We start from the raw sequence: 27,077 nt of genomic DNA, 5'->3' as shown, positions 1-27,077 counted from the left end.
CCGCCGGCACGGAAGGGACGTCAAGGGAGGAGGCGCCACGGCAAGCCGGGAGCCTACCCGGCGTAGCTCTCTGTCTTGCTTGCCTCCTGCGAGAAGCGGGAATAAGGAGGCGCGGCCGCCCTGCACTAAGCCGAAAGAGACGCTTCGCTCTTCTTTGGCATCTTCGGGAGGCCCCCGGTTTCTACCTCCTTAATTGCTGTTCTCTCCTTCGGGGCTCCGCCGCGCCTGTTGGCGGCGGGTCGGGGTGTTTTCTGTCGCGGAATAGCGGCCGGGATGGTCGGGAAGCGTAAAGGGGTTTCGCAGGTGCAGCGGTCCTGCAAGAAAGTCAAGGGAGAGGATCCAGCCGCCGCCTCCGCTTCTTCCTCGGGTCTGAAAACTTGTGAGCAGCGAAACGGTAAAAAGACAAGTCAGTTTTCGAGCAGGAGTAGGCTGGGAGCATCGGGGGTGATGGTTGGGGAGCTGGGGGGGACAGCCTGGAAAGGAGTAAGTGTAATTAAAGCAGTTTTTTTTTCTGCTGTTCCTGGCAGATTCCATGCTTTCTTTCGTCTCTTATGGAATAGTAAGTTTCATTGCTCTTTGTCAGCGTTAGCAACTTGGATCGCTTCGGGCGGAATTCTCCCTTATGCAACACCTTATGTAAAATGGTTAGAGAAAGTTCCCCAGTACTGTTGCTCAGCCCTTTTTAAATCCCCCCCCGCTTAAAATAAGTGTTTCTGCAGTTCCATGTTTAAGAGGCTTTTCTGGGGGTATGCACAATAACCCTGACAGTAAAAAAAGTGTACTGTGGGGTACACAATGAAGTTGTGAATGAAGCTCGAGTTGTGCCACGTGATTAAAGCACGCTTGAATTGCGCTCTCCTTGTAGTTACTGTTTGCAGGTACATAAGTGCACAGTTCTTTGTCCTTCAATATATGTTTAGAAAATACTAAATGTTTCATGGTAAGGACCTTGTGTAATTACTCCCCCCCCCCCCAAGAGTGAAAACAAAGGCTGACTTCAGTTCTTTATTCTATCAGAATGGGATACAGCTTTCTGATTAGGTTATTGAGTTATGATGCCCTTGTTTTGTTAATGCCCCAAGGATATTCAGTAACTTTTAAGGAGAATAAAAGAAAGGTTTTGTCACTAATACAAAATTTTAAAGTTCATTTATAATGCTGAGTGTATTGAATTGAATAAAAAATATCTGCTTGTCTACACACTTAAGCAGAAGCATTTTAAGATAGTTACAAAAACCTTGCAGTTTTAATTTTGAAAAGATAATTGGAAATTGAATGGGCTTTTTCCTTAAAAATGTTCCATTAAAAATCATAATATACTTTTCCCCCAGTATTTTTTTTTTTTTGTAATTTTCTCTATTTTTTGATACAGATCATTGGAAGATGCAAAACCTGAGAAGAAAACTACGCCCAAATTGTCATCTGGAAAAAGAGACAAAAGGAGCAAGTCTCTCAGACACTTCAGAAAAATTCCAATGAAAAAAGACCAAAATCCAAAGTCAAGGAGGAAATGAATAGAAGTATAGAAAGCCAGGGGTTCCTTCCAAAAGTGGGGAAATGCAGGTGAGCAACTTTAAAGTTTTTTGGTAGACATTTTCAATATATACATACAAATTATTAGAATTAGAATTAGAATTAGAATTAGAATTAGAATTAGAATTAGAATTAGAATTAGAATTAGAATAGACTAGAATGACAGAGTTGGAAGGGACCTTGGAGGTCTTCTAGTCCAACCCACTGCTCATGCAAGAAACCCTACACCATTGGTAGACAAATGGTTATCCAACATCTTCTTTAAACTTCCAGTGTTGGAGCATTCACAACTTCTGGAGGCAAACTGTTCCACTGATTAATTGTTCTAACTGTCAGGAAATTTCTCCTCAGTTCTAAGTTGCTTCTCTCCTTGGTTAGTTTCTACCCATTGCTTCTTGTCCTACCCTCAGGTGCTTTGGAGAATAGTTTGACTCCCTCTTCTTTGTGGCAACCCCTGAGATACTGGAACTCTGCTATTATCTCTCCCCTAGTCCTTCTTTTCCTTAAACTAGACATACCCAGTTCCTGCGACTGTTTTTCATATGTTTTAGCCTTCAGTCCCCTATTGAAAGAGTCAATTGAAAGTCCATTAAGGATACCTAGTGCAACCCTCTACTTAGTGTGGGAATCCAGAATAAATTTTAGTTTCTGTTTGAATATAGAAAACAGGACCCCAGCAGTGTGTTTTTGTTGTTGTTAAACTGCTTTTACTTTTTTTTTGGCATAAAAGTTGCCTAAAAAGTAACCAGGATCTCATTTTTTTCTGGAATTATAGACCACTAGAAAGATAGATAATAAAACAGCACTTGATATTCTGAAGAAGTATGGCATCTCTTCAAATACTTGGAAAGTGCCATTACATCCCCCCTCAGTTGCCATTTTTCAGGACTAATGTACCTAGTCCCTTCAGTTGCTCCTCATAAGACATAATTTCTTATCACCTTATCATCTTTTCTCCCATTCTAATTTTCCTACAAAATAGAATAATCCCTTAAAATGTATCCAGAACTGAACAGAGTACTTCAAAGCAGATTCTGACATATGCAAAATATACAGGTATCTCAACCACCATAATTGAGCCCAAAATGTATGTTGTTAAGTGAGAAGTTTGTGAAGTGAGTTTTGTCCCAGTTTACGACTTTTCTTGAAACATTTGTTAAGTGAGTCACTGCAGTTGTTAAATTAGTAACAGCTTTGTTAAGTGAATCTGGCTGCTCCATTGACTTCACTGTCAGACATTTGCAGAAGGTGATCACATGACACTGAGACACTGCAACTATCATAAATATGAATCAGTTCTCAAGCATCTGAATGTAAATCATGTGACCACAGGGATGCTGCTACAGTCATAACTGAAAAATGGTCATAAGTAACTTTTTCAGAGCCGTTGTAAGTTCGAGTGGTCTTTAAATGAACTGTTGTAAGTTGAGGACTACCTGTATTGGAACTTTTATTTGCCAAGTTGAAACGCAGTGGTTTTTCACACTAAATGTTATCAAAGCAGATATCTCCTAATCTTATGCCTGTGAATTAGGTTTGTTTTTCCTAAGTGTAGAATACGCATTTGTATATTAAATTTCATGCGGTTTTCTTCCCACTTAATCTGTGAAGATTCTTGGAGGTCAGTTTATGTCTCCTGAAGCATTAGCTATCTCATCTGAATTTCGTACCTTTTTCCATTTTGCAATCACTATAAGGAATCTAGAGGTTTTATTTTTTGCTTTGGTTACATGCACTTTGTTATGTTGTCTAAAATGTGAATCGTATCAGGGAAAGCAAAGGAGAGTACACGAGACAAGGCAAAAATCATAGTATATTTCTTTTTGAATTCAATAGTGGTTTGCAGAGAACTCCTTTAAAGAAAAAAACAAATGCAAAAAAGAATTGATTATTACAAAGAAAGAAGAAGAGGAGATGAGGAAAGTGAGGAAGAATGGGAAGATGTGGAAGGTAACACATTCTTCATTTTCTGCTATATGATCCATTTGTCTCATTTACTGATGGCTATTTTGGCTTCTTGTAGTTTATGCTTATTTTCATACTGAAGCCATCCAAAGATTATCACATTATTGTGTTTCTTTTATGCCTGTCTGAGCCTGATTGGCTGTATTTAACAAAAAAACAAACCTTTCTCCGAGGTGTTGCAGAGTAACTAATTCAATAAGTAAACTATAGAGAACTATATTGTGGGACGCGCCATCGCATCCCACAATATAGTTCTCTATAATTTACTTATTGAATTAGTTACTCTGCAACATCTGGAAGAAAGGTTTTTAGTGACTAAAACACTGAGCTTGTCGATCAGAAAGGTCAGCAGTTCAGCAGTTCGAATCCCTAGTGCCACGTAATGGAGTGAGCTCCCGTTACTTGTCCCAGCTTCTGTCAACCTAGCAGTTTGAAAGCACATTAAAAAAAATGCAAGTAGAAAAATAGGAACCACCTTTGGTTGGAAGGTAACAGCGTTTCGTGCGCCTTCGGCATTTAGTCATGCCAACCACATGACCACGGAGACGTCTTCGGACAGTGCTGGCTCTTCAACTTTAAAACGGAGATGAGCACTGCCCCCTGGAGTCGGGAACGAGTACACATTTGTGCGAGGGGAACCTTTACCTTTACCTATATTGTTTCTCCAGTTGCAAATCAGATGAAGGAACTATCTGGAAGTTGATGTTGCTGAAACTTTCATTTAGCATGTCAACCCTCTCTTTCACAAAGATCATCCTTAGCTACAAGTAATGAAAACATAGCACTGTTTTAAATAATAATTTTAAAGCAATTTTCTTTATTAAATTTAGAATTCCAAGAGAGATGGGCGGTTAAAAAATGTGAAAAAGAAATAAAAATAATTTAGATCCCACCTTTTATTCAGGAGCTCAAGACAATCTGCATAGTGATTCCACCACCCATTTTTTCCCCTTACAATAACCATTTTGTGATTTGTTTCCACTAGTTGTAGTTTATCCGATCTAAGATGGTACAATAAATTGATTAATTAAAAATGAAAAAAGATGATATAAAGGGGAGGAAGCATGAAAAATGCATCAAAGTAGTCCTTAACCTATGACCACAATTGAAACCAGAATTTCCATTGCTAGGCAAGGTGATTGTTAAGCGAGTCGTATCTGATTTTATGACCTTTTTTGTCATAGTTAAGCGACTCAAGCAAATTTGGCTTCCCCCATTGACTTAACAGAAGCCAGCTGGGAAGGTCGCAAATGGTGATCACATGACCCGGGGAGAATGCAACTATTGTAAATAAATGCCATTTGCCAAGCACTCAAATTCTGATGACATGACCAAAGGGATGCTGCAACAGTCACATGTGACTGTAAGAACTGGTCATAAGTCACTATTTTCATGCTATTGCAACTTTGAATAGACAATAAAGAAATCAAGGACTACCTATAGTAAGTTCATTCTGATGCTGAACTGTGCTTTAGTTTCTCCTCATAAAAATCCTTAGAAATCTAGAAATAAGTAAAAGATGAACCCATATTTTACGTACAACATTTCTATAATCATTATTTTTCATGCCGAACAATGTTGCTTAATAAAGGATTACCTTATGTAATAATGATTCCTTATGAGCTAGACATGGCTGTTGGGTTGGTGTTAGAACAGAAGGAAATAGCAATAGCACTTAGACTTATGTACTGCTTCACAGTGTTTTACAGCCCTCTGAAAGTGGTTTACCCATCAGCATATTGCCCACAACAATCTGGGTTCTCATTTTACCAACTTTGGAAGGATGGAAGGCTGAGTCAACCTTGAACTGGTGATAATTGAACTGCTGGCAGTCAGCAGTCAGCAGAATTAGCCTGCAATACTGCATTCTAACCACTGTGCCACCTTGGCTCATATATGTATTAAATACTAGTTTTCCAATGTAACATGGATTATGTGCCATAACAGACATTTATAAATGTCTTCTCCAATTTGATATCTTACATATATGTTGGAAATATAGCTTCCATCTAGCAAAGCCAGTAGTGTCCATTAGAGCACCCAGTTGGGGAAGAGTGACTCATAAAAGAATGTGATATTTGCCTGATTGATAGGCAAAATATTTGTTAGATTGATAGGCACATACTATTTAGCTTGTTGCCAAAACATGTGATTCAGAAATACTCATAAGTTGTCATATTCTTATGCCTTCGTGTATCTTAATTTTCTGACATTGAAACCATATGGGAAGCAGCCCTGAACTGGAACTGTTCGATTCTGTTTGAAACACATTGGTTAGATTTAAACCTTTGTTTCCAGAAATTTGTGAACCTGAGATCGAGATGCTGAAAGAAGCTAAGGCACCAAAGCTTCCCAGCACAACTGTTGAGATAGAAATTGAAACACCTGAACAATCCAAGAAAAGAGAGAGAAGGTAAGCTAGACATCCATGTGGGGTGAGTCCCAATGGAGTTAGGAGGCCAATCAATTTAAAATAATAATAAATATTTGGGGTTTCACAATTAATTTGGCTTTTAGAGGGAAAGCGTCTATATAAAAGATATTCTGAGATTTTGCTATGATCTCTTTTTCCAATTTGGTCCCCAAGTTTTGTAAATACTTTTGCTATTTATAATTATGAATCTTGTGTGTTACATAGTTTTAAGATTAAGAAAAATCGGTTCTTCTTGCTTATGATTTTGGTAACCTTCATTGATATTTTTTTTGTGTTGTCCTTATTTTTGGCTATTACAACCATGCCTTGTTATATTTTGCTTTGCATTGTCTTGACATTTGACTAGAATTAGGATCGGAATTTTTGTTGCTTAGTGATGCATTTGTTAAGCGAGTCATCATATGGCAAGACCAAATTTTACAACCATTTTTACTGTGGCCATTAAGCAAATTTGGCTTCCCCAATTGATTTTTCTTGTCAGGAGCCAGCTGGGAAGGTCACAAATTATGATCATGTGGATGCAAGATGATGCAACAATTATACATGCGAGATGGTTGCCGAGCACCCAAATGGTGATCATGTGATCATGAGAGTGATGGGATGGTTGTTATTTTGAGGAGAGGTCATAAGTCGGTTTTGCCAAAGCTGTTGTAACTTCCAAGTGTTGTTAAACAGACAATTGTAAATCTAGGACTACCTGTAATTGACTCCTACGTCATTAGGAAGCAATTTACATATTGCCAAATAGAAGAAAGGAATTCACACAACCAGTAGTCACATATAGTGTATGGCAGTGGTGACGAACCTATGGCACGCGTGCCAGAGGTTGTGTGCAGAGCCCTCTCTGTGGGCACATGTGCCATTACCCCAGCCCAGCTCCATTGCATTTCTCCCACGGGGGAGAGAGGGAGGGAGGGAGAAAAAGAAAGGGAGGCGAAGAAAGAGAGGGGGGGGGAAGGAAAGAGAGAAATAATATTTTAAAAGTTTTTCTTTTTTACTGTTGCTAAATGTAATATTTGAAAAGCAGAAAAAAATGAAGGGGCATAAAAGTGCATTTACCACATTTTTCTTAGAACAATTAGATGAACTCTGCCTTGTTTATCATTATTTTAGGTAGTAAAACCTCATTATTCAGGTTAAATTGCCGTGTTGGCACTTTGCGATAAATAAGTGGGTTTTGGGTTGCAGTTTGGGCACTTGGTCTCTAAAAAGTTTGCCATCACTGGTGTATAGCTTCTGACAAATTGTAATACGTTAAGTTATCCTTGCAGTTTCTTGCTATAAACGACTGCTCAAAATCTAGATTAGGGGTGGGGACTGTGCACTTTTAAAAGAATTATAGGAAATAGAGAACTGCTTTATGCACTTAATCAGAACTGTGATTTTTATTTTTCCTGGGGTTTTCTTGTTTTTTTCATGTATTTCTGGTGGATAAGATTCCCAGCAACCATTTTTGAAACAGCTTCAGGAACAACAAAATGGCACTTATTTTGAAAGAGAGATCCTATATGTCATTATAACTTAGAGTCAGTTTGCTCTGGTGGTTAAGACACTAAGCTAGAAACTCACAGTATTGTTGTTATGGGAAAAAATAGGAGGAAGGAGTATTAAGTATAAGACATCTTGAGTTATTTCTAAAGATAATAAAGGCATGATGTAAATACAATAATTAAATAGAACTCACTGATTTGGTTTACCTGAAATCTTGCAGAGAGAAACGGCAAGCTGAGTTTGAGATATATCTCCGTCGAATGGTGAAACGCTTCAGCAAAGAAGTCCGCGAAGATACCCATAAGGTTTGAACTTCAGGGTTAAGTTGTCAGAAAATTGGGAGACTTCTAGGGGCAAAGTTCATTATCTGAATTATGGCATTTATCAATTTACCCTGGCAATTAAACCAATTGAATTTGAAGGTACTTTAGAGTTAGGACCATCTAACGGTGGTGCTACGGTGACGCAGTGGTTAGAATGCAGTACTCCAGGCTACTTCTGCTGACTGCCGGCTGCCAGCAGTTTGGCAGATCGAATCTCACCGGGCTCAAGGTTGACTCAGCCTTCCATCCTTCCGAGGTGGGTAAAATGAGGACCCAGATTGTTGGGGGCAATATGCTGACTCTGTAAACCGCATAGAGAAGTCTGTAAAGCACTGTAAAGTGGTAGATAAGTCTTAAGTGCTATTGCTATTGCTATCTAATCAAGCCCCAGCTCAAGGCAAGACTTACAATGAAGTATGCCGTTAAAATATTCCTGATCAGTAATCTTCCATGCTCAGCATAATCACATTTCTGAAAAGTGATCTTATTGCTGTATTAATGTTTCACAACTGTTTCACAGATGAGCAGTTTTTACTATTGGAGGAACATTAACAGAGGAACATAAGAGAGTCAGTTAAGGCACTAGGCTAGAATGCAGAGACCGTGAGATTAAAAATCTCACTTTAACCATGAAAGACAGCTGGGTGACTTTGAGACTGTCATTCTCTCTCAGCCCATCCCACCTCATAGGGTTGTTGTGGGGAAAATAGAAGGAGGAAGATGTATTGGATATGTTTGCCTCTTTGAGTTATTTGTAAAAATAATAAAGAGGGAATGCAAATAAATAAATAGTACACATCTATTGTAGATGCGTTAGTAATGTCCAAAAAGTAATTCAATATATTCTTACGGGGAAAATAGCATCCTGAATTTTGGAAGGAGTTTAAAAAATGTTCCTGTGTATATAACAGTATTTTAAGTTAGCACTCAATAAACATAACTCAAGGGATTAATTACATTTACACATTTTGTAATAAAACTGAATTTTATTTGAAAAACCTGTTTAGTACAGCTGCTTTGCTCAGAGTGGCATATGATCTCTAAATGCAAATTTAAAACCACATTTTTGAATTCAACTGCCACATGCATCTTAAAAATAAACTCAGCAGTTAAAACACTAACAGATGTAAATACAGCCTCAAAAAGAAACCAACTGTCAAACTGATATTCAGTTAAAATTCAGCTATGTGACACTGGAAACATCATAACACTTGAGGCAGAGAATATTAACTTCCTGTAGTCTCTCACAATACATCATGATATAATTAGAAGAACACAGGAAAACCTTTTTTGATCTCAGCGCATACTATAACACTGCAAACTTAACAGGTGGGTTTGTCCTGGAATATGTATTAGCTAAGGGCTGAGGGTTAAATTACCATCTACTATGCATACTAGAAGTTTATGAAATTCATATAAAATATGAATGTATATAATCCAAGGAGAGAAGAGAAATAAGGCTATTTCATCCCTTGGATGAAAACAAAACATTCACTCCAATTGGTCATGAAAGAACTGTAACTCTACAAATGGTTTCCTAAATATGCATTTTTTGTTTCCTTTTTTCTTCCTCTTCTTCTTCTCCCTCCCCTTCCCTCAGTTCTTGGAAAGTAGGGATGTGCAATGTGAGACATCAGAGCCACTACCAGCTCCCCAAAACCTTGGCCCTGGGAGCTCCTTCAAATGCTGACATCCAATTCTAATATTTAATATAATGGGGATGAGAAGAAATGGTTAAATGTATGAGGAGTAATGACGTTACTTATGATAATTAATTAATTATGTATAAAATTGAGGTGTACATCTATAGTTTGCCCTGCCCCTGCCTATTTTGGGGGAGGTTAGCCTCAGCATAGCATCGAAAGCCCAAATGTGGGTCTTGTTTCATGAAATGATGATGGATGCCTAGACTAAAGAATGGAACAAGATATTTTTTTAACAGGAATTAACCAGTACAGTGACATGGATGATTGGGTGCTTAAAATGTATATTTCTTGTCGCTTCTCTGTCTTCTGTCAACCAGTGAGGAGGTGTGGGGGGAGCAGAGCTAGGCCCAACTGAATGGATCTGGCCTATATTGGCCTATCCCTTGAATTGTAAAAATCACTTCAGTATCTCTGATGTACCCTAAAGCTGCTTGTTTCTTTAGAATCCATGTCCTTTTCCCAATAGGTTCACTTATTGTGCCTATTGGCCAACGGTTTCCATAGGAACAGGATCTGCCTTCAGCCAGATCTTCAAGCGATTGGCCTTTCTATCATTCCGATTCGCTTCACCAAAGACTCCGTAGATCGCATCAATCGTCTGTTTCTGTCAAATCTTGTGAATTGGTAAGGGTTTTTTTTCTTTTCCATTTCTTTTTTAATTGAATTTTGGGTCCAACAATGGAATATCTGGCTTTCTGTGACTATGATTAGTCCAAGAATAAGGAAGTAAGTGTGATGGAGTCTTCTTTTTAGTTTAACTGTAAGAATGAGATAGCTTCCCTACTGTCTATTCCAGCTCCCATGGGAGAGATAAATGACTGGGCAAATAAATAAATTACGGTTCTTTTGTTTTTAAAACAAAGGTTTTCTGCAACTTTCACTATTAACAATCAGCTCTCTGACAGTGAAGATTGGCAGGTGACTATAGAGAGGCGTTTTGCTGTCTATGCTGCACGAGATGAGGCGGAACTGGTGCAGGTAAGTGATAGAAGGCTTTGCAAAGCATGCTGGATTTCTGTTATGTTGTAATCATAATAAGGATAAAGTAAGGGAGGTAGAGGTTCTATTTTTCACATACAAAAAGAAAGACAGACCTCTGGAGATTTCTATACACATCTTGCTCCTTTAGCCATTGATGTCATCATTGGAAAGTCTGTTTTTATGCTGAGTATAGCATACAAGGAATTTATCAGATAATATCTCAGGAGCTGCCACAAACAAGAGGGAGCGAAGCTATTCTCCAAAGTACCTCAGGATTGGACAAGAAGCAATGGGTGGAAACTAATCAACGAAAGAAACAACTTAGAACTGAGGAGAGACATTTCATGTCAGTTAGAACAATTAATCAGTGGAACAACTTTTCTCCAGTAGTTGTGAATGCTCCAACACAGGAATTTTTTAAAAGATGTTGGATAGCCATTTGTTTGAAGTGGTGTAAGGTTTCCTGCCTAAGCAGGGGGTTGGACTAGAAGACATCCAATGTCCTTCCCAACTATTATATTATTATATTAATATTTATATTATATTATATTATATTATATTATATTATATTATATTATATTATATTATTATATTATATTATATTATATTATATTATATTATATTATATTATATTATATTATATTATATTTATTATATTATATTATATTATATTATTATATTATATTATATTATTGTATTGTATTGTATTGTATTATATTATATTATATTATAATATAATATATTATAATATATTATAATATATTATTATATTATATTATATTAATATTAATATACATGTGTGAACCTGAGTGTATGCCTGTACACAGGTTCACCGACAAAAGGGCGAACGACAAAACCGCGCCCGACTAAACCGTGTCGCTGACGTCATCAACAGGGCGACAACAGCGCGGAGACAGAAGCACGCTGTAAACCCTAACCTAAACTTAACACCTAAACCTAAACCTAACCCCCCTAAACCTAAACCTAAACCTAACCCTTAACCTAACCCTAAACCTAACCCTTAACCTAATCCTAACCCTTAACCTAAATCTAACCCTAACCCTTAACCTAACCCTTAACCTAACCCTAACCCTTAACCTAACCCTAACCCTTAACCCAACCCTAACCCTTAACCTAAACCTAACCTTAAACCTAACCCTAAACCTAACCCTAAACCTAACCCTTACCTTAAGTTGAATCAGCTTTCTTTCAACGCGCTATTTAAAGCGCCCTTCTTTCTCCGCGCTGTCTGTTGTTGCCGCGTTGATGATGTCAGCGACGCGGTTTAGTCGGGCGCGGTTTTGTCTTTCGTCCTTTTGACAGGTCACGCTGTATACACACATACACAAATACACACACATGTGGCAGTTAGCATTCATGGCACTAGGAAAAAAGATTAAGGCTTCAATTGTTATAATTGTAGGGGAGGGGAACCTGCTTTACATATTATATACAAATTATATATTTGTTTGATTTCAAAATGTTTGCAGCAATTGTCCTGTGGGCAAACAGTGTTAACAAGGAGAGGAGAGGTACAAAAATCAGATTCAAAACTTTTTTTCCCTAATAGATATTTTTACTTATTCTTCGAGCACTGCATCTAATGTGCCGACTTGTATTGTCTTTACAACCCATTCCTCTCAAAGAGCCATCGGGGAAGGTAAGTATGGCAAAATTGTTGCTATCTGGGTTTTTTTCCAGGAGCAGGTCCTTTGCAAACAACCTGAGACTTACTTTGTAATAAATCTGTTTGGTGTCTATTTTTAATATTTTTGCTTATGTTTATGGGTGGGCTTTGGTTTGTTTTCCTTAATTTCTTCATGTCTTTATTAATTTCTTATTATTCTGGGAATAAAGGAAAATTTCAGGTCTGCCCACCCAAATATATGCATTTAAGTTTATTTTAAAATGAGATAACCACAGTTCATGAAGTAGGCCCGACTATCTATGGTTTGTAAGTCGGATAAGATTGTACTTAGTCATTTCTTCAAATGGTAAACATTATCAAATCCTTGATTTATGACTATAGTGTTTCTAGTGCTTATGATTAAGAGAGAGAAAGAACTAAGAGGGTGTCCAGTTTTGTAGGCCTTTATCATCAAGGATGGTGATGGTGGAACTTTGCTACACAGACTCCCTGTGCCAGTGAAAGAAATGGCACCATCCACAGATCTGGCATCTCCACCGATGCATTGGAATTCATGTTGGGTTGTAAGAAGTGAATAGCCAATATAAGAGCAACAAAGATGATTAGGGGACTGGAGGCTAAAACATATAAAGAACGGCTGCAGGAACTGGGTGTATCTAGTTTCATGAAAAGAAAGACTAGGGGTGACATGATAGCAGTGCCAATATCTCAAGGGTTGCCACAAATAAGAGGGAGTCAGGCTATTCTCCAAGCCACTTGAGGGTAGAATAAGAAGCAAAGGGTGGAAACTAATCAAGGAAAGAAGCAACTTAGAACTGAGGAGAGACATTTCCTGTCAGTTAGAACAATTAATCAGTGGAACAACTTGCCTCCAGAAGTTGAATTCTCCAACACTGGAAGTTTGTAGGAAGATGTTGGATAACCATTTGTCTGAAGCAGACAAATGTTCTAAAGCAGGGTTTCCTTCTAAGCAGGGGGTTGGACTAGAAGATCTCCAAGGTCCCTTCCAATTCTGTTATTCTGTTCCATTCTAATCTAAGAGCAGGTCATTTTCTAAAGTCAACAACTTGAATTTTAATTCAGTAGAGCTAGCCATATTTTTTTTTGTTCTGCTTTTGCCTCTCAAAATCTTTCTCTCTCCTTCATATTTGTTTCAGGGAAAATCCTCCAAGAAAAGCTCTCTTTTGGTAGCTTCTGGGACATTGCCCAATTCTGCCAAAAGCTCAAGACAATGCACAAAAGCAGATACTGCTAAGAAGACAAGCCTCTCCAGGGCCAAAAGGCTGAGAAAGAAATCTTCAGCACAGGAAGATATTCAGAAAAATATAAAATCTGAGAATGATGAGAGGAGCTTGAGAGCGGAAGGGCTAGGAAGGCCTAAAAATGACCGACGACGGCAAGTGGCATCTAAAGTGTCCTATAAAGAAGAAAGTGGAGACAGTGAGGATAATGATTCTGAATTCTGTCCTACAGAGGAAAATGATGATGGCAGCATATCTGATGAGGATTTTGAAATTCCCCCCAAAAAACTGAAGTCACCACTAGGAACCCCTAAAACAACGCCAGGAACCCTGAAAGCAAAAGCAGTTGTCAACAGGCAACAATCCGTGCCTTCTGTCTCGAAAAGAGATAAGGACTCAGAGATAATTGGTAGTTTGGTAGACAAAACAGTCAGTCCATGTTCTTCAAATTCATCTAAGAAGAAAAACAAAATAATTTCTAGTGATGAAGAAAAAGAGCAGAGGTCAGTTGTATCCAGAGGCACGGACTATTGGGTAGAGGTTTTTCTTGAACGAGAAGACCGATGGATATGTGTGGATTGCATGCATGGCAATGTTGGACACCCTCTGGAATGTTTCAAGTACGCCTCAAAGCCAGTGTCTTACATCATTGGCATTGACAACAGTGGATTTGTAAAAGATGTAACACAGAGATACGACCCAGCATGGATGACTGCAACGAGGAAGTGTCGTGTGGATGCCCAGTGGTGGGAGGATACCTTGGAGCCGTACAAAAGTTCTTTTGTGGAACGAGATGCTAAAGAAGAAAGAGAGGTAAATAAAATGGAACAGGAGGCTTTTTTCCCCAGTAATCAAAATTACACCCAGAAGGACTCAAATATTCTTTATCTTTTTCTAATAGGTTTAAATCCTTAGGTTGCAAAAACTTTTATCTTGGTCTGATTTTCATCCAAGATCTCAATTAATCTGTTCCTCTTGGTTTACCCACTAGCTCAGATGTTGTGTGCTTTTATTCAGTTTCTGTTCAAGTCCGTTCTTGGCTGAATGACAGCAGAGCTTGTGCACATATTTAGGGAGACCAATCTATAGTCTGAAACCACATAGAAAAAGGTATATCCATACTTGGGCAAGTTCATACCAGAAATAGTTTTAGCTGACTTGGCCTCTCATACTTGTTTGAACCAAAACTCTTTGCTGTACTTTCCAGAATAATCAACACAGTGAAAATCCCTTCCGGGAAAAGTAGGGTTGCCATGATGCTTAGACAATGTCTATAATACTGGTAGTTATTTAAATGCAAAGCAAGGTTAATATACCAGGACTCAATATTTTGTCTAGTCTTCCAAAAGATGAATAATATATGTGTAATTGGTTGCCTCTATATTCTACTGGTAATAACATGATTCCCAGTTTGTAGCTAAACTTCAAGATCAGCCTTTGCCACAATCCATCAGTGAATACAAGAATCATCCGCTTTATGCCTTGAAGAGGCATCTCCTTAAGTATGAAGCCATATATCCTGAGACAGCTGCAATTCTAGGATATTGCCGAGGGGAGGCTGTCTACTCCAGGTGAGATATTTCTCAGGTGTGTATGCCATGAAACAAGGCTTCATCTGGTACACTGGTCTGGGATCATCACACTAGCAATACCGTACTGCTACTTATTTTGAACATTTAAACAAGGATCCATATTTGCACTCCCCCACAAATGAATGTTACTCATCTATCAAGGTACTTAGAGTTGACTTCTCTAACTTGGCAAGGGATGCTTATTCCCAAACTTGACTGAATTTCAAGTGTGCAGTTCAGCACAAGAGAAATTTCCATCTGCTTAGTTTCATTGAAAACGTAAGATCTGTGTTGACTGTTTGAGGCCCAAGAGAGCCTTGGCTGTCCATCACTAAAAGCCATAGCTTGTTTATACAAGTTACATAGGAAGGACAGATCTGGTGTTTGTGGGTACGAGGCCAGTATCTCTTTCATCCCTTGGCTTTTCCCTCCTAAAATGAATCTCTTTTTTTCTCCCCCCCCCCCCAACAAGATTTGAGTTGGATACTAGAGGTAGATGGGCTACTCAGAATGTATCCATGAAACCTGTTTTTCTGCTTGAAAAGTCCACCTAACCCAGTATTTCTCAATCTTGGTCAATCTTGGTCACCTGAAGAGCTGGCTGGGGAATTCTGGGAGTTGAAGTCCACGCATCTTCAGGTGGACCAAGGTTGAGAAGCACTGACCTAACCTATGCTTATTTTTTTCCCAGTCTTTCCCATCCCTGCATTAAACACAGTATGGGGATTTCTTGCAAGTAAGCATTGAGAGGAAAGTGAGCCATTTTGTATATTGTTCTTTATTGTATATTATCTAATACATAGTTCATTGTGAATATTACCTATATGAAGCTATATTATTTACCAAGAATGGTATTTGGATAATTTCAGAGACTGTATCCATACCTTGCACTCCAAAGACACCTGGCTGAAACAAGCTCGAGTGGTGAGGATTGGAGAAGTGCCTTATAAGGTAGAGTGACAGCAACAATATTTTTCAGGCTAATGTCAAAATTTGTGTCAGTAAATATTTATATATAAAACTTTTGAAGCTGAATAACTTTTTTTAAAGTTCTTTGGAGTCAGATTAAAGCATTTTTTTTGCCTGTCATCTGTGTTTTGCTTTTTTTGTGGCTAACTACAGCAGATACTACACAATTCCAACAGGTGGGATGGAAGAGTGATAGTTTTATCATGCTGTTGTTGCCATTAGAGGCATAGTTGTTCAGACCAAAAGGTAGACCAGAGTAAGAAGGGTTTACAGATTTACTAGTACTGACAGTCTCAACACTACCTATTCTGGTTTAATGGATTTTTATGGACAAATTCTGCGAGGGAGATGTTGGAAATTTAAGTCCTTCTTACTCTTAAGGAGATGGGCAAACTCCTGATGCACATAGCCAACTCCTACATGTTTCTCCCTGTAGAAGAGGCTGTGATCATTGCTTTGAGAATTGTGAGCAAGAAAGAATGATGACGCCACTCTAAACTCATTGTGTTAGCACAGATGGTGAAAGGTTATTCCAACCAAGCGAGAAAAGCACGAATGGCAGACCCTGCAAATCGGGACAAAATGGATTTGCCATTGTTTGGTCTCTGGCAGACTGAGAAATACCAGCCACCTCTGGCTGTTGATGGAAGGGTAAGCTGGCAATTAGGTAGATTGGGTAGGTTTTAAGCTCTATTCTTCCACAGAGTTTATTTCAGTATAAGTTGTTCCATATTTTTTTTCATTCCACTTCTCTTTTAGGTTCCTCGGAATGAGTTTGGGAATGTCTATCTCTTCCAACCCTGCATGTTACCAATAGGCTGTGTGCAGCTAAATCTTCCTAGCCTTCATAGAGTGGCCCGTAAACTAGATATTGACTGTGTTCCAGCTGTTACAGGATTTGATTTTCATGGTGGTTACTCTCATCCTGTGTAAGTCATAATAGTCACTTACTATCTGGTCACTTACTATCTGGTTTTACTAGGATATACAATGGTCCTTCGTGCTACTTAGTAATACAGTTGTGTTGGATTTACTTAGCATACATGGTTAGGGATAATATTACAGAAAAGCAGAATTAACAACTTAGTTGCCGAATCCGAAATAGTAAGAGCTCAGCACTTGCTCCCTTCCTTACCATCCACTTTCACAAAGGTGGATTAACCTGGTTTTTATTTCTTCATTCATTCATTCATTGAATTTATATTGCACCTATTTGCCCATAGCAACTCAAGGTGACTAACCATGTTTAAAACAATAAAATTAATAAAAAGAATCAAATAATAAAATCATCCCCTGCCCAGTAACAGCAGATCACACAAGCCATATAATGGGCTCCATCCTGCTCTGGGTTCCCCAGGCCCACTGGTAGAACTAAGTCTTCAGCGTCTTCCAGAAGAGTATTAGAGTGGGGCCATTCTAATCTCTGGGGAAATGATGTTCCAGAGAGAAGGAGCCACCAGGGGGAAGGCCCTTCTTCTGGGTTCCACCAGGTGTATCTCCCTTCGGGATGGGACCCGCAACATTCCCTGCCTCCCTGCTCTTATGGGTCAGGTGGATGTGACTGGCAAGTGATGGTCTATCAGATAACCTGAGCCATGATAAGATAAGCCATGAAGGACTTTAGAGGTGACAACCAACCTCGAATTGTACCGGGAACCAAATTGATAGACAATGCAGCTCCCGCAGGAGGCGATACATGTGCACAAAACCATGTGGGCCACTGGATTTTGCACCAACTGGAGCTTCCAGATGCTTTTCAAGGGCAGCCCCATGTAGAGTGTGTTTCTCTTTTACCTCTGCTTATTTAATATTTTTATATCCGTATCATTCAGGTGAGGATGCTAAAGCAGTTAACATTCCCTCCTAGCTTTGTTAGCTACTCATTTATGAATACAGTTATATCCCTTCAAAAGTTCCTGGGTACTTTTCATCTAGTTTTCCAAATGTTATTGAATGGACTGATATTTAATCTATTTGAGGGATGGGGAATTTTGAGCCATCCAGATGTTGAAATGTAAGTCTCAGCATCTCTCACTGCTACCCATCCAAGGATAAATTGGAATCCAGCAACATTTGAAAGGCCAAAAGTTGTTGCCCAGCCCTAAGTCCATATAAACACAAATCCCTGAATTGCGTTTTGTTCCAAATGACAACCTGCATCCTTTTCACAGCACAGAAGGCTATGTAATCTGTGAGGAGTACAAAGAAGTGCTTGTTGCAGCCTGGGAGAACGAAGAGTCAGAAAGGGAAAAGAAGGAAAAGGAGGTGGGAATCACTTTGAAGTCTTTATTAGTGTGAGGGGAGAGGGGTGAATTGTTAACAGTCAGCAGCATTACCAAGCTAAATTAATGGTGCATTTAAATACAGATCTAGTAGACAGTTAATACTTCTGCAGCTTTTGATAGCATTTTCTAGCCTGGTGTCCTTCAAATGTGTAAAGATTACAATGATTTAGAACTAAGGGAGTTGTTCCAGCTCAACTGGAAAGCATAATAAATTTATATAATTTACCATTTCAATTTTGACAGCCACCCAATCTTATAAGACTCTTATAAGGCTGTCCTCAATGATTCAGTCCTTGCAACATTTCTCTGTTTATCACATCTTACCCTGTGCATGTAGAATTCCTCCCTTCCTCAAGAAGGCTCAGAAGATTATTTTATGAAATTTTGATGTAATTTTGGATTCCCAGAGATGCTATTTGAGGCTGCCACAGATACTATAAAGTTACTTTGTTGGTTTGAGCTCCGAGCTTGGCGATTTGGTTACAAACGTTTCATCCCCATTTGAGGAGACATCTTCAGTGTGCTTTGGATTGTGCTTGTCTTGGGAAGCACTGGCCTAATACCTTTCTGAGTCCTGGTCTGATTTTGGGTTGTGTGTTTGACTGGGTGTAGTTGCTGAGTCATAGTCCTTGGTTTTAAGTACTGTCTATCACTGTTCCCTCTAAGGTGCGCGCGTGCGCGGCCGCGCACGTCGCTAGAAACCTCCGCGCAGAGCTTTCTAACTGCCGCGCAGAGCTTTCTACCAAAGCAAACGTGGAGAAGTCCTTTGCAGGCAGCTAGAACTGGCCGCCTGCAAAGGACCTCCCCAGACTTGTTTTGATGAGCCGCCAGTCCTCTTGCTTCTTCTCCTTCACCAGCAAAGCTCCCGCAGTGGTGCCTCTCTCTCCACGCGGAGCACCTGAGCTGGCCCCCGCGTTATCCCTCCCCCTTCCTCCTCTGCCGTGCTTTTGAGGCCGCGGGAGCTAGTAGGAAAGCGGCGGAGGTGGAGGCGATGACAGGGATAACCCAGAGCCCAGCTGAGGTGCTCCGAGCGGAGGGGGAAGCACCACCGCCGCTGCTTTGCCGGTGAAGGAGAAGGAGCAAGAGGACTGGCGGCTTTGAAATGGTCCCGCCGGCTGCAGATTTGATTCAGCGTAAGCAGGGGCCGAACACATGCTGAGCCGACTTTGCGCAGTGAGGCGGAGTAATTCAACCCCCCCCCAAAGAACACGTGTCTCTGTGTGTGTGTGTGTGTGAGAGAGAGAGAGAGTGTGTGTGTGTGTGAGAGAGAGAGAGAGTTGGATCAAAATTGGTGGCCAAAGGAGTGGAGGGAAGGAAGGAAGGAAGCCTTGCCCCCTGTGAAAAAAACTGAAGATGGAGCAGTGAATGAATAAACCATAAAAGCAACAAACAGTTAATGCGTAAGTAAGCTGAGGAGGAAGTTCTCAACTAAGGAAGAAATATTAGAAAGAAATATAAAAAGCTCAATATGCCAAAACACTTATTTTAGTCTTCATTTAATTACTTGTATTGTAGTCTGATGTAACATCTTTTTAAAGTTAACGTTAGTTAGAAAAGATAGGGTACAAAACTTAAATAATAAAAACAATTGTACATTCATTTTGAAAAATAAATGCAATACTTGATTAATTTCATATCTTTATTTAAAATAGTTTTGGCATGGCATATGATTTTATTGACTCAGTTGGAAATGATGTGGATGTTGTATCTGATTCTGAGGCATATATATTCTTAAGTAACATAACATATAGCATATTGTCCAAACTTGCTAGACTATTTAATTGATCTTATTACTTTAAAGGGGGAGAGTTTCATGATGAATTATTTTATTACATTTATGTTGTATTTATATATTATATTTATTACATTTATATTCCACATTATATATTTGTATTGTTATTTTAGTGTTTATTGTCAATTTTGATAGATATATTGATATATCAATACTGATTTTAATCATACTAAATAACAATTACTGCTATTATTTATCAGCATTAAATATTTACATTTTTAATATCGAGTTAGTCATATTTTAGAATAATAGGATTATCTTTTAATAGGATAATTGGCAAAATCTAATTCAAATGTGATGGGTTGCATTCCAAAGGAATGTGAGAGGACAGGTTGCCTGCAAAATGCCAGGACCCAGGACCTGTTGGTGCCATGTCTCTCTCTAGCCAGTCTAATGATCTAAAAGCTGAGCAGAAGTCTTTTTTTTTTCAGGGTGAGCGGAAAAGTATAGTGTTTGAGTAGCACATTTTCATGCCTGGCATTCATCAGGCTGAAACCTCGCTCACAATTGGTGCTTGGCGCTTGGAATGTTGCGCAAATGTCCAGCAGACGAGACAGAAGTTCAAACTGTTGCTCTCTTAGGTGCTCAGGCATGAAACTGTGCCGCTCAAACACTATACTTTTCCGCTCACCCTGAAAAAAAATTAGAGGGAACATTGCTGTCTATGTGATGTAAATTAATGCTGGTGGTGTTTGGATGTCTTCTGATGATATCATTTGGATGTCCTCTGATGTCATGACATCTTCAGAAGACATCAGAACAACACCACCAGGACTAATTTAAATCACACAGATGGTACGTAAAACCAAGGACTATGATTCAGCAACTACAGCCAGTCAATCACACAACCCGAAATCAGACAAGGACTCAAAAAGGTGTTTAAAGGCCAGTGCTCTGACAGACAAGTTCAATCTAAAGTGCACTGAAGATGTCTCCTCGAATGGGCACGAAATGTTTGCAATCAAATCGCCAAGCTCGGAGCTCAAACCAACAACATAACTACCAACCTGAGCTACTAATATTCAAAGACATTTCAATACTGTAATGTGCAGAGATGCTACTTTGCCAACTGCACTGTTAATTATGTGCCCTTTGGTTTTAATTCTGGGTAAACTTTGAAAACAGAAGCGGGAGAAGAGAGTGCTGGGAAATTGGAAACTGCTGGTGAAGGGACTTCTGATCAAGGAGAGATTAAAGAAGCGCTATTCTACCAAGGTAACAAAACATTTGTGTAATATATGGATCACAAATCTGAAGTTACTCGAGGCCGTCTGGACACTGGAGTTGGTGCCCAGATCGGAGAAAGAACAAAATGTTAGTACAAATTTCTTAACATTGAAGATATAAACATACTTTGCATTTGAACAAGTACTTTCTGCATAGGAATAATACATTTTTATTACTTTTGAAATGACAAGTGACAGCATTATTTCTTTTTTTTTAAAGCATATTTTATTTTTTTATTTTTTATTTTTATTGTTTACAATTTTATTTTCATTTTCATTTTCATACACTCACATGTATACACCATACAGTATTAAACAATAATTGCATCAATTCCTCTTGTCAACAATGCCCCAGAAAATAAAAGCCCAATATACCTCTTCCATTCTTCATACACCTCTTTCTTCCACCACCCTCCAACTTTCTATCTTCCCTCCATCATCCCCCTCTACCCTACTTCCCCTCGCCCTCTACCACTCCTCTCTCCAAATCCGCTCCCCCCCTTCCTTTTCGCCTTCCCCCCCCCTCTCTTCCATCCCTCTCTACCCATCTTTCTTCTTCCCTACTCCTCCTCCCCTTGGTGTATTTCCACTATATATTGATGTACTTGGCTTATCCTATTTTTAATTTTTTTTAAAGAAAAACAGTATACATGTGAAGTCACATTGCATTGAGATCTAACACATTGTGTCTAGCCTCAGATATATCCCTCCCTCCCCTCACCCTCCCCCCAACCCCCCACCTCCTCCCCCCCCCCCCGACTTCCCAGAACCCGTACACGGTATAGATTTTTAACAAACACAGTCTAAAATCTAATGAGAAAAAAGAAATAAAGAAATTAATAACATCTCTACATTGATCTTAGCTTCTTCTTGCTAAGCTAACTTTAAACAATTTAAATCATTCCTGATCTTAAGCATAGGCTAACTGGAATTTCTTGGTCCCGTATTTATTTTGTATATAGTCAATCCATTTTTTCCAGTCTCAATTATATCTCTCATTTGAGTGATCTTTAAGATATGCCGATATTTTAGCCATCTTGGCTAAATTTGTAACTTTCAATGTCCATTCTTGAGTTGTAGGCAGGTCTTCCTTCTTCCAGTATTGCGCCACCAACAGTCTTGCTGCCATTATTAAGTGCAGGATCAAGTTAGTCTCTACCACTGTAAAGTCAGTACTTATACCTAGCAAAAATAACTGAGGAGTAAACTTTATCCTTCTTTTGAAGATATTTTGCATAATCCACCATATTTTTATCCAAAATGCCTTAACCTTTTGGCAAGTCCACCATATATGGAAATAGGTAGCATCGAGAGAACCACATCTCCAACATTTGGGTTGTAAATTCGGATACATAGAAGCCAGCTTTTTAGGATCTAAATGCCATTGACAGCATTATTTCTTGATGCATTAAATTTTAAATTGAATGTTTTGTTTGCTTATGTGAAGTTATCTGAAAGAAAGGGATAATTGGGCTTTCAGAGTATACTTGAATAGGATTGTAGGTTTGCTTAACAGTGGGTTCAATTATAAATTCTGTCAACAGTATGAATATCAACAGCATTATATTATGATAATGCTAAGTAGCTTTTGACAATCAATCATATTATTTATTGAAAAAATATGGTCATCCATTTCAGACAGTGAATTCTTTGGGGCTAAAATAATAGAAAAAACAGTTCTCTTTTTTCCTAGCATTTCATGTATCATATTTTTCATTCTGTGCAAATGTAGAATGCACAGTTTGCATTCTGCTGATTATTATTTTTTCCCTTGGATGCAGGAGGATTGTTAAAATCTGAAAACAAATTCTGTATATTTGGATTTGTACAGCATTTGTAATGTCAATTACTAGTTTTGTTGCAATGCAAGGAGAATTCTTCCACAGCATCAGTGTATTATTCTAACTCTTTCTCTTCCAGAATGAGACAAGAGCCATGATGGAAGGGGAGTCTGGTTTGTCATCTGATGAAGAAGGACCATACTCAGAAACACCTGCTGAAGATGTAGCTGTTTCTTGGCCCCAAAATCGACAAGCTGAGGAGCAGAGTGGGAAAGGAAAAACAACCAAAAAGAACAAGAGAGAAAAGAAAGGAGAAGCAAAATATTTGTTCCCGTTTGAGAAATTGTGACAAGGAGTTTTGGGACTGGCTTAGATTCTTTTGATTCCTGTCTTAACATAAACCAGGAAGTACTTTTATGTCCCTCGAGTTTACATTCACACTGAACCTTTCCTGCCAGCAGGAACAGCTAAAACAACTCAGGAAACTTGCAGCCTGTTTTTCTAATATTGCATTCCTAGATGTATGCAGGACTTGAAGCAAGAAAATTGGTCTGGATTCATTGCTGGATGACTACTATAACTTTATATTGGCCGGTGGCAACTACTTTTCCTAGATTCTTAATAGATACATTGTCTTTAAGATGCTGCTGATGGGTAAAGCAAGAACATTGATGTTGGAGCAAAGTACCTTCCAATGCCAGATCTTAATGCCTGCAAATACATTCCTTGGCTTGGAAATTTTGCATTATTTTATTGCAAAGACACATGAGCTTCCAGGAAGAGTTATAACAGGAATATGTACATATAGATGTACTCATATACATGTATGTGTATTCATAACATACATGTTGCAATAGTAAAACTGGGCTTAAGTTGTATTATATATGTAAAAAAAAAGTCTGGTGGGAATAAGTGAGGGAATTGATAGGAAATGTCTATAACTTTAACAGCTTCTATTTAGCTTTACAAAGGAAATCAATGTGAACAGTAAGCTAATATAATTAATGGGCATAGGTAAGACATTTGAGCAGAAGATACTTAGTTTTTAGCTGAGCTGGATTTATTCATTTTCCTCTTCTATATCGTCAAGAAAACTGAGTCTCGCCTCTTAGTATATTGATCACATGACAGATTCAGTTTTGAACATTCTGAATGGTGCACTCTGAGGGGTTTATTACAAAAATGGCTTGCAGTCTGCCACATGTTCAGTCATGTCCAATTACCTAATTGCATAATGTGCTATTTTGACTATTTTACCTATGCACACTTTTTTGTACAAAAGAAGTAGTAACTATAGCAGTTGTCTTACTCAAAGCAATTTTAGAAGCACATTGTTTGGTTTATATCCTGTCATGATAAACTTAATCTACTTGACTTGACCAGAATTAATTTGGACCAGAACTTTAAATATATTCAGATAAAAATATATACTGAATCTTGGATAAAAAATAAAAACTTAAGTCCTGAGCACCAGTCCTTTTCCTAAGATTATTTGCATATTCAGCATTATTAGATTCTCATCCCATAGGAGCAACATAGATCTTCACTTGGAAAATGAATATACTAGCCTTCCAGTGTCTCCCTTACCGGGGGTTGGTTCCTGCCAGTTCTAACCTCTTCTATAGAAGAGGTTCCACAAATGTACAGTGCCATTTAGAACTAGTTCCAGCTCCCTCCCCCTACCCTTCATCAAGATGAAGACAAAGAGGAGGAATTCTGGGAGTTGAAGTCCACAAGTCTTAAAGCTGTCATGTTTGAACACCCCTGGGGTTTTTTTTCTAAAGGGTTAGGGGTGCAAGTGTCTTGTAACTTGACAGCTTTAAGATTTGCATACTTCATTGCCGAAGTTCCGGAGCAAACATTTTGGTTGCTAATCAAGAGCGTTGTTAAATGAGTTTCACCACATTTTACAAGTTGGCCACACCCACCCAGTCACATGACTGCCAAGCCACTCCCACTCAGTCACATAGCTGGCAAGCCACTCCTACCCGGACACATGGTCGGCAAGCCACTCCCACAAAGCAGGCCACACCTACAGAAGAGGTTCTAAAAAATTTTGGAACCCACCACTGCAGTCCCTACAAGCCAGCGTCTCCCTGAAAAAAACTGATTTTAAAGATCTTTCAGAATATAAGGGTGGTCAGGCTAGGTGCAGCTCGAGTATGTTCCAAATTGTGAAGGCCATTATACTAAGAAGCTCTATCTTGGGAGCCTGTATTGTCTTTACCTCATAAACAGAGAGAATCTTAACAGGCCCACTCAATGTTTGAATTATGCTTGAGCAAGTTGTCCATGATAGACCCAATCCACTGCTGTGGTGGATTTTTATATAATAACCAGCACTTTTAACTTGTTCTGGAAGTTGAAATGGCAATATATTGAGTTTATTTCAAGTGGGTCCCCCCAGTAAATGCTAACAACTTACAGAATTATGCACAAGTATAAGAACAGGAACTTATAAAACAAAGCTTTATTTTTAGTTCCTGAAGTAATGTTTTTAAAGGTCTTAACATTTTTAGTGTGTTTTTCCTCTCAGGACCTCCTTTTCACCTTAGAAACATTTTGACGGTTCCAGTTATTGTGAAATTTTCTCTGGAATTAGCTTTGGTTATACATTGGGTCAGGAAAGTTGAAAAGCTTTCCAAATATTATCTCATAAGCAGCAATATTCCTGTCAGATGTCTGTCTCCCATGCAAGGAATATCTTTATTAAACTAGAATGTTCTAAATCTAGGGTAGTTCTTTAAAAAAAAATCTGAAAAATACATGAATAATTTCAGTTTATCCTTCTTTAGTCAGGCCTGTGCCTCAAGGTCCAGTTCTGGATATCACATTTGAAGGATTCACAGTGGAAGAGGAACAGAGAAGACTTTAAAAAATTAGAAATTACAGTAAGTCTCTTGAACAGACATTGATAGAGGTAGATGTTTGTAAGATAAAAGATTTTGGATTCCCACATTAAACATGAGCTTATACTTGGTGATCTAAATCAATGGTCGACAACTTTTCTTGCATGGGGGAGAGGGGATGGTTCTGTGCGAGTGGCAGGCGTGTGCACGCAGAGCTCCATTTGTATGAGCAGCAGGCGTGAATAGAGCGTCACATGTGAGCACAAGCATCTGCCATTCGTGCAAATGAAATGTCGGCTCCCAGTGTATGTACCTGCTGCGCGTGTGAATAGAGCTACACATGCCAGGGCAAGCACCCGCTGCTTGTGCAAGAGGAGCTATGCATGTCAGCACAAGCATCCGCCACTCATGCAGCCCAGTTCTGAACCCAGTGCAGCCTAGTAGTGGGCTATGGCCCAGGAGTTAGAAAGCCCTGACCTAAATGGTACCTTCCAATTTCGTTGTATTTAAGTACAATGACAATAAAGATTATACTTATACTTAACTCGCTTACCTTTAATAGTGAATTGTGATTTCAAAACACACATGCAAATCATATATTTTTCTTGAAGTTTTATTCATAAAATAGAAAATAGACACTTCCATCCATAGAAACATTTACAAATGATATTCTAAAAATAAAGAATACAAATCTAGATTTCAGTTGGAAGCAGCCACCATGCTTCATTCTGCACCAGTGATACAACTGACATCTTAACAAAATGATTAATAACTCCATGGCAAATTGTAGTTGAACTTTAGTTAGAAATGATGTTAGATAGCAACAGACCAATGAATGCAAATATAAGTTTGGAATTCTAAATTCAAGAAAAGGGCAGATTCAGGATGATGCTAATGAACTTTTATTTACTTTTAGAGCTTTGGCTTAGTTGTTTTCTTAGACTAATTTGATGTACCTCTAATAATGAGCTGAGACTACTGACTGAAGAGTATCAGAGCTTTCTTACCTCGGTAGATTGCATCCATATAAAAGGTTTCTATCTAATCCATGTTTTTGCATCATTTCATTGCTGGCAACAAGGGCTTGCAATGGGGTACACACCGGCTTTTTGTCTGCTTCAGAGTTTTTATAAAATAGTCCAACTGAAGGTTGTGTGCAAAATTTACAGTTCTGAACCCAGAAAAAAGCAGCGATTGAAGCTATAGGGGAAAAAACCTATTCTGGGTATGAATAGTTAAAGCATAGTCTTTCAGTCCTAGATTTAAGGAAATTCATCCACTT

General features: G+C 38.7%; 1 protein-coding gene across 2 annotated transcripts; it reads left to right on the top strand.

Moving 5' to 3' along the window:
- Positions 1-41: 41 nt before the first annotated feature.
- XPC (XPC complex subunit, DNA damage recognition and repair factor) lies at positions 42-23,831 on the top strand. Of its 2 annotated transcripts, XM_032211300.1 has the most exons (16): positions 46-394; positions 1,373-1,563; positions 3,370-3,483; positions 5,797-5,911; positions 7,644-7,728; positions 9,919-10,076; positions 10,316-10,430; positions 12,004-12,093; positions 13,239-14,135; positions 14,733-14,893; positions 15,763-15,844; positions 16,379-16,513; positions 16,622-16,791; positions 18,034-18,127; positions 21,065-21,154; positions 23,086-23,831. In XM_032211300.1, the coding sequence occupies exons 3-16, from the start codon at positions 3,405-3,407 to the stop codon at positions 23,293-23,295; spliced, it is 2,481 nt and encodes an 826-aa protein (XP_032067191.1). In that variant the 5' UTR covers positions 46-394; positions 1,373-1,563; positions 3,370-3,404; the 3' UTR covers positions 23,296-23,831. The 2 variants fall into 2 exon arrangements, 1 of the variants encoding a protein (XP_032067191.1); XR_004254797.1 differs by lacking the exon at positions 23,086-23,831 and having other exon boundaries at positions 42-394; positions 18,039-18,127; positions 21,065-21,144.
- The last annotated feature ends 3,246 nt before the right edge of the window (positions 23,832-27,077 follow it).

This window comes from Thamnophis elegans, chromosome 2 (assembly GCF_009769535.1).
Source record: "Thamnophis elegans isolate rThaEle1 chromosome 2, rThaEle1.pri, whole genome shotgun sequence".
Lineage (NCBI taxonomy): Eukaryota > Metazoa > Chordata > Lepidosauria > Squamata > Colubridae > Thamnophis > Thamnophis elegans.
Note: the sequence above shows the minus strand (reverse complement) of the source record. Positions and strands in the feature narration are given on the sequence as shown.